The sequence below is a fragment of the Argopecten irradians genome, chromosome 5 (genome assembly GCF_041381155.1).
Source record: "Argopecten irradians isolate NY chromosome 5, Ai_NY, whole genome shotgun sequence".
NCBI lineage: Eukaryota > Metazoa > Mollusca > Bivalvia > Pectinida > Pectinidae > Argopecten > Argopecten irradians.
The window spans coordinates 39,694,449-39,702,776 of NC_091138.1; the positions used below are offsets into that span (position 1 = coordinate 39,694,449).

The 8,328-nt window shown below is 42.9% G+C and overlaps 1 protein-coding gene across 1 annotated transcript; it reads right to left on the reverse strand.

Annotated features, from left to right (window-relative positions):
• Positions 1–2,867: 2,867 nt before the first annotated feature.
• LOC138323822 (E3 ubiquitin-protein ligase TRIM71-like) lies at positions 2,868–6,306 on the reverse strand. Its single transcript, XM_069268673.1, has one exon. It carries the CDS (start codon positions 6,123–6,125, stop codon positions 4,404–4,406), a length of 1,722 nt encoding a protein of 573 aa, XP_069124774.1. The 5' UTR covers positions 6,126–6,306; the 3' UTR covers positions 2,868–4,403.
• Between the last annotated feature and the right edge of the window lie 2,022 nt (positions 6,307–8,328).

The following is an 8,328-nucleotide window of genomic DNA, read 5'->3' on the forward strand; positions in this document are numbered from 1 at the left end:
TACAAATACATAAGGTCACATGTCTCACTACAGATACACCAGGTCACGTGTCTAACTACAGATACACCAGTCACGTGTCTCACTACAGACACACCAGGTCACATGTCTCACTACAGATACACACCAGGTCACATGTCTCACACATAGACACATCAGGTCACATGTCTCACTACAGATACACCAGGTCACATGTCTCACTACAGATACATAAGGTCACATGTCTCACTACAGACACACCAGGTCACATGTCTCACTACAGACACACCAGGTCACATGTCTCACTACAGACACATCAGGTCACATGTCTCACTACATATACACCAGGTCACATGTCTCACTACAGAGACATCAAGTCACATTTCTCACTACTGATACATCAGGTCACATGTCTCACTACAGACACAACCAGGTCACATGTCTCACTATAGACACACCAGGTCACATGTCTCACACTACATCAGGACATGTCTCACTACAGATCAGGTCCACATGTCTCACTACAGATACACCAGGTCACATGTCTCACTACAGACACATCAGGTCACATGTCTCACTACAGATACATCAGGTCACATGTCTCACTACAGACACATCAGTTCACATGTCTCACTATAGACACATCAGGTCACATGTCTCACTACAGATACATCAGGTCACATGTCTCACTACAGACACATCAGGTCACATTCTCACTACAGACACATCAGGTCACATGTCTCACTACAGACACATCAGGTCACATGTCTCACTACAGACACATCAGGTCACATGTCTCACTACAGACACATCAGGTCACACATGTCTCATACAGACACATCAGGTCACATGTCTCACTACAGACACATCAGGTCACATGTCTCACTACAGATACATCAGGTCACATGTCTCACTACAGACACATCAGGTCACATGTCTCACTACAGACACATCAGGTCACATGTCTCACTACAGACACATCAGGTCACATGTCTCACTACAGACACATCACAGGTCACATGTCTCACTACAGACACATCAGGTCACATGTCTCACTACAGACACACACCAGGTCACATGTCTCACTACAGACACATCAGGTCACATGTCTCACTACAGTCTACACTCAAGTCACATTCCCAGTCTATACACGATACAGGTCACATGTCTCACTACAGACACATCAGGTCACATGTCTCACTACAGACACATCAGGTCACATGTCTCACTACAGACACATCAGGTCACATGTCTCACTACAGACACACCAGGTCACATGTCTCACTACAGACACATCAGGTCACATGTCTCACTATAGACACATCAGGTCACATGTCTCACTACAGACACATCAGGTCACATGTCTCACTACAGACACATCAGGTCACATGTCTCACTATAGACACACCAGGTCACATGTCTCACTATAGACACATCAGGTCACATGTCTCACTACAGACACATCAGGTCACATGTCTCACTACAGACACATCAGGTCACACATAGGTCACTCACTATAGACACATCAGGTCACATGTCTCACTACAGACACATCAGGTCACATGTCTCACTATAGACACATCAGGTCACATGTCTCACTACAGACACATACAGGTCACATGTCTCACTACAGACACTCAGGTCACATGTCTCACTACAGACACATCAGGTCACATGTCTCACTACAGACACATCAGGTCACATGTCTCACTATAGACACATCAGGTCACATGTCTCACTACAGACACATCAGGTCACATGTCTCACTACAGACACACCAGTTCACATGTCTCACTATAGACACATCAGGTCACATGTCTCACTACAGACACATCAGGTCACATGTCTCACTACAGACACATCAAGTCACATTTCTCACCACTGATACATAAGGTCACATGTCTCACTACAGACACATCAGGTCACATGTCTCACTATAGACACACAGGTCACATGTCTCACATAGACACATCAGGTCACATGTGTCTCACTAACAGACATTTGATCAGGTACTTACATGTCTCTTACTATTAGAGGGGATAGCCACATATTTCCAGCACTATAAAAGGACAGGCATGTTTGTAATAAATAACCAGATACAGGTCTATGTCTAAAGATTGGCAACTAACAAGCTAATCCATAATCGGTAAAGGTTTGAAAGACTGTCAGTTACTGGACAACTTTGGTAAATACCAAATTGACATGGAGCAGACGTCGTTTCATGCCTTATAACCATTTATATAAAGTGTGTTTGGTTATGATGCCGTGGCAATATTTGCTTCATTTTATCGACGCAATCAATTATTCATTGGTTACTGATAATATATTGGTTAAATACTTAACACTACGTAAGTAAATAATATTATCAACTATCAATCGATACGTGGAACAATGAGATCACGCTAAAACAGTTCCCTGGTATAAGCTATTTACGGGTGTTGGAAATATTGATTTTAATTCGGATTATTGATTTCAGATTCTATACAGAAGAATAATTGCCAGATTTCGAGTTCCCGTGTCATACACATGACGTAGTTAATTTTTAGTACCGATTGAACAGAGCTACGATATTATAGTCTTCAGACAAAGCATTGATCTTATTGTAACACGTCGGTGGACAACCTGATAACATCAGTACCATATAATACAATATAAGTAAAGTTGTACAGTATATACACTCAACCTGTGGCATTCAGTTGTTATATCAAATAAAACGTACTGTCATTTTGTACAATATACAGATCGGACGAGCTTAGCATGGTTAAGACTTGCATACACATCTACACCTGCATCACAGGTGTTTGGCTCTATAGACATTTTTGTCTCTCTATATATGTAATTCTGTGACACAGTGTTACATATATAGAGAGAGTAAAATGTCTTGAGAGCCAAACGCCTGTGCCTGCATCGTCGGTTACCCACGTAAATCATCCTATGGCTGATATATATGGTCCGAGCGTAGTGGTGTTTCCGAGGGTGCTAATACCTGTAATCTTGTGTCAAACTGGTTTTTCTAACTTAATGCTGAACTTTAGTGTATCATTGCTCGATTTCGACCGAATAAATCAGTCTGTGGGTTTAAAGAGCGTGAAGTAATAATAAGTTGATTTTTTTGCGTTATGGCTCCAACGTATCACTTGATTGAAATAATAATGCGCTCTATTTTAACACATGCATTAGTATGTGTTATTTCATTTGCGTGAAATCTTTAGACTGTACATCTGCTGACAGATATTCTAGTGTCAGGGCATTTTTCTTTAAACACTAGATATTGGATTTTCGATCTTTATGCGAGGCCTCATTACAAAGCATATACTATATACACTCGAAAGCTATTTTTGAAACCTGCTATAGCCATAAGAAAATATCCAAAGGATAAAGAACCATCAGACAACCCTAAATCCTATAACAGCTATTGGGACAATGTATAATAAAAAGAAACACCTAATTAGCTCTTTGTGATACCCCTGTCTTATTTTAAAAATACATGTATATTGATCGACGAACACTTTACTGTTTCACAATTAGGTATACAGGGTATATAATTTGCCTGGATGGCTGATTACATTATACATGTATGATGTTCTTTCTTATTTTGCAACGCCTTTCTGTAAAATTTAGGACATGGAAATTAAAACCAATTAGGTATGAAATAAGCTTTCCGTCTAAATGTTCATTCTACAGAACCATTAACTACGTCAACTACCATTGCGGCACACTGCATAGCAGAAAATAATGCTTTGGCGCATTTTTTACGATAGGATAATCGCTGACACTTGATAAATAATAGAACATTGACTAATTTTACTGAGGAATAATTCCCACCCTGAGACACATTACAGTAATTCTTTTAATGAAAACCAAAGAATAATGATAATGTCGGCAATTTCCGATAATTCCTATCTTGAAAGACACAGAAAAGCGTAGGAAGGTTTCTGGTAATTCCTATTTTGAAAGACACAGAAAAGCATGGGAACGTTTCTGGTAATTCCTATTTTGAAAGACACAACACAATGTTAATGTAAATTGAAAAAAAAAACTGTTTATGGCAATTCCCTTTTTGAGACATACAAGGCAATGTAAAACGTTTCCACGCGGGCACTTGCACTAAATATATATACGCACCAAAGTATTTCGACATCTTCCAAATCGATCACATCTTCCAAATCGATCACAGACATAATTGCAGATTCTAAAGTTCATAAAACACGGAGCCTCATTTCCATGGTACTGACTAGATATACACACAATATCAAACGGTCATGTTATCTGATATAGAGCCATATCACGCCAAGAGAAGGAACCAAGTTGTTTGTTAATCGCTTTGTCGGAATAAACTTTTTTGTTTTCGGGAAGGTAATGATTTTTCTCGTTGGCAAGCATTAACTCCCAATTCATAGAACATCGTATCCCGACCATTTCTCGTCCTAGCTGTAGCGGAAAACCTTGACTTTCCCGCGGTCAAACCCGACCCACAGGATGTTTTCATTCTGGAGACTGAGGGCCACGGGTCTAGCCTTATCCTCATGAAGAGTGCTGATGTATCGGCCTTCTCTGTTGATGAGTAACAGAGCTCTGTTGTTTCTGTCCGCTATGATCAGGTTTCCACCAGCATCAAAACACATGTCATAGGGATCAAAGAACGGTCCCGACTTCTTCTTCCCCGCCGAATCGCTCTTGTTGCCACGGTATCGGAATTGGAGTAGCAGGTTAGAGTCCATAACCATAACGTGAGGTTTGTCATCGCCACCCCACTCTGGGTCATCTCCATCAGCCACGGCGATGTTTCCGGAAACTGGACATTGCGCTATGTGGCGCGGAAACGTGACCATCTGTCGCTTGGTGCGGTCGGTGGTGGTCCGTTGGACAACTTCTCCTTCCGGTGTGTATACCGTCACGGTTTTGTGTGTACCGACCATCACCTTGTTGTCCCGAGTGATGCAGAGGGACAGGGGCAAGTCAGTTGAGTGAAACCTCACCCGTGGTGTCTTTTCAGATGGACCAGCCTCACGAATCTTGTAATCGTCCTCACTGGACACCCACATGTTGCCGGTAACTGGTGACAGACAGAGGTCATCTGGGATGACCTTCAGTTCGCGCTTGTCCTTGAGTTTGCCCTTCTTGTTAACCAGGAGGATGTCGTACGTGAAGATGTCGAGGATCCACGTGTATGGAGAGTTGGACACGGAATGCAAGGAGTGGATGTCGGTGGTATGCTCGAACTCGGACAAACAGTACAGGGACCTGTGCCCGTGGTAGGGCATGTTTAGCATGCCCGAATCGCTCCCGTCAAATATACCAGAGGCCGAGTCATCATACATATCCTGCATAATCCTCGTGGCTGGGTGTCCCATTGCAGTCTGTTGGTCGGCCTCTGTCTGCTCATCAGGAGATGTAAGCCCACCAAAGTTCTGCTCGATCTGATCGAGGGAAAGTGACCTGGCGTTGAAGAAGGTTAACTTTATGCTTGGTGCAGTCGGCAATTTCATAGCACTGCTTACCTTCTTTTCCATAGAGTAAACTTGAGTAGGGTTCCCGGTCTCCAGCGTTTTCTGACTTTCGTGTACGGATAAGTTCAGTTCCGCGTATAAGGTATGAAGCTGCTTTCGGTACTTCAGCATCTTGTCGTTGTTCTCCTTTTCAGTTTCCTCACACTGTTGTACGAACTTATTGGTGATTCTGTCAATTTCTTCTTTGAGCGTCTGCCCCTGTTGACGGACTTTCACCACAAGTTCTTTGTACATTGACTTGTTTTCAGCCAATCGTTCATTGGCATACTCAACTTGTCTCCGTACCTTGGGAATTGCCGTTCTCTCCGCCTTCTCAATGAATGTCTTGATGTTTTCTCTCTTGAGAGGAGCAACGTCAATGAGTTTGACCAGACCATGACGTTGATGCGTTGACGTCACACACTCGACACATACAAGTGTTCCTTCACAGTCTTCACAGACCAGCGTCACTTCACGTTCGGGGTGATGTGTACAATATATAGTCCCATTTATCCTCACCGGAATCAGGGATCTCGGCGCCCGCACTGGTAATTTTGACCGTTTTGAAGGGGTCTTTATAGTGACGTTCTTCACAGAAGCGCTCTTCACACTGGCGCTCCTCATGCTTCTCGGCAGAGATGGTGTTGACCGTTTTGACATACTTGGGTAGAATATAACCGTCTTATACTGTAATATAATATACTACCTCCTTCTACATTTCATTTTGGCCATTTGTCGTTTGTAGTTATGAGCATAGTATATCCAGGTATTGTCTTCAGAGTCATGGCCGCTGAGAACTGGCCAACATATTAGATCGGCAAGATAAAGCCAAATTAAACCTACCAATTACAAAGACAACAACTGTCAAATGATCAGTTTAATGTGCTGTGGTTGGAAACAAAGACAGGTCGAGAAATATTGGTGTTGGTGAGGCCTTCGTGTGTGACTGTCTATCGTAATGTGTATAGGGTAAGGTGGGGCCTTATCTGGGACACCAATCAGTAGGAACCACACGATATGTTATACTGGTATATTTATGGAAATGTAACGCCGTACTTGGTCTAGTGGTTACGTATACAGGGACCTGGGATTCGTTACAGTTTTCTTATATTTAGACCTATCAAAGTGTCCGTCGATCATTTCTATATGTTTAGGTAACAGAGGAAAATCATTACGTCTATGCTCGATATTCCCGGTATATGTACAAAAATATACATACTTTTTACCCATTTTCCCCCTACTAATTTAATTCTATATCAAAGCAGAAATCAACGAGTTTATATACGCACCACTTCAAATAAGTACAGAAATCACCATCAGCCGACGCCGACGCCAGGGCTATTCTATAAGCCACCCTCTCTTCCAGAAGATGCGTCCCGTCAGGACTTCGGTTCACTCTTGACTGTAGAACGCATTTTTACCTTTTACACATAGCCGACGCGTAAATGTGGATATTAAAAGCTGAAACAAAATTGCATCAGTAATAAATATTCGCAGGTGTGGCATAGGACAGGTGTACAGACGTGGTGTAGGACAAATGTGATATAGGACAGGTGTTGTGTAAGGAAAGGTGTGGTAAGGACAACAGGTATGATGACAGGTGTACAACGTGTGATATAGGACAGGTGTGGTTATAGGACAGGTGTGGTGATATGACAGTGTAGTACAGACGTGTGTGTAGGACAGATACATGTATGATATAGGACAGGTGTAGTAGATGAAAGGTGTGTGTATAGACAGGTGTGGTGTAGGACAGGTGTGGTGTAGGACAGGTGTGTACAGACGTGGTGTAGGACAGGATACATGTATGATATAGGACAGGTGTAGTAGATGAAGGGTGTGGTGTAGGACAAATGTGTGTGTTAGACAGGTTTAGTTGTAAGACAGGTGTGGTGTAGACAGGTTTAGTGTAAGACAGGTGTGGTGTAGGACAGGTGTGGTATAGGACAGGTGTACAGACGTGGTGTAGGACAGATACATGTATGATATAGGACAGGTGTAGTAGATGAAAGGTGTGGTGTAGGACAAATGTGGTGTTAGACAGGTTTAGTGTAAGACAGGTGTGGTGTAGGACAGGTGTGGTGTTAGACAGGTTTAGTGTAAGACAGGTGTGGTGTAGACAGGTTTAGTGTAAGACAGGTGTGTTGTAGGACAGGTGTGGTGTAGGACAGGTGTGGTATAGGACAGGTGTACAGACGTGGTGTAGGGCAGATACATGTATGATATAGGACAGGTGTAGTAGATGAAAGGTGTGGTGTAGGACAAATGTGGTGTTAGACAGGTTTAGTGTAAGACAGGTGTGGTGTAGGACAGGTGTGGTATAGGACAGGTGTACAGACGTGGTGTAGGACAGATACATGTATGATATAGGACAGGTGTAGTAGATGAAAGGTGTGGTGTAGGACAAGTGTTGTGTTAGACAGGTTTAGTGTAAGACAGGTGTGGTGTAGGACAGGTGTGGTGTAGGACAGGTGTACAGACGAGGTGTAGGGCAGATACATGTATAATATAGGACAGGTGTAGTACATGAAAGGTGTGGTGTAAGACAGGTGTGGTGTAGGACAGGTGTGGTGTAGGAAAGGTGTGGTGTAGGACAGGTGTGGTGTATGACAGGTGTGGTGTAGGACAGGTGTGGTGTATGACAGCTGTACAGACGTGGTGTAGGACAGATACATGTATGATATAGGACAGGGTGTAGTAGATGAAAGGTGTGGTGTAGGACATTTGTGGTGTAAGACAGGTGTGGTGTAAGACAGGTGTGGTGTAGGACAGGTGTGGTGTATGACAGCTGTACAGACATGGTGTAGGGCAGATACATGTATGATATAGGACAGGTGTGGTGTAAGACAGGTGTGGTGTAGGA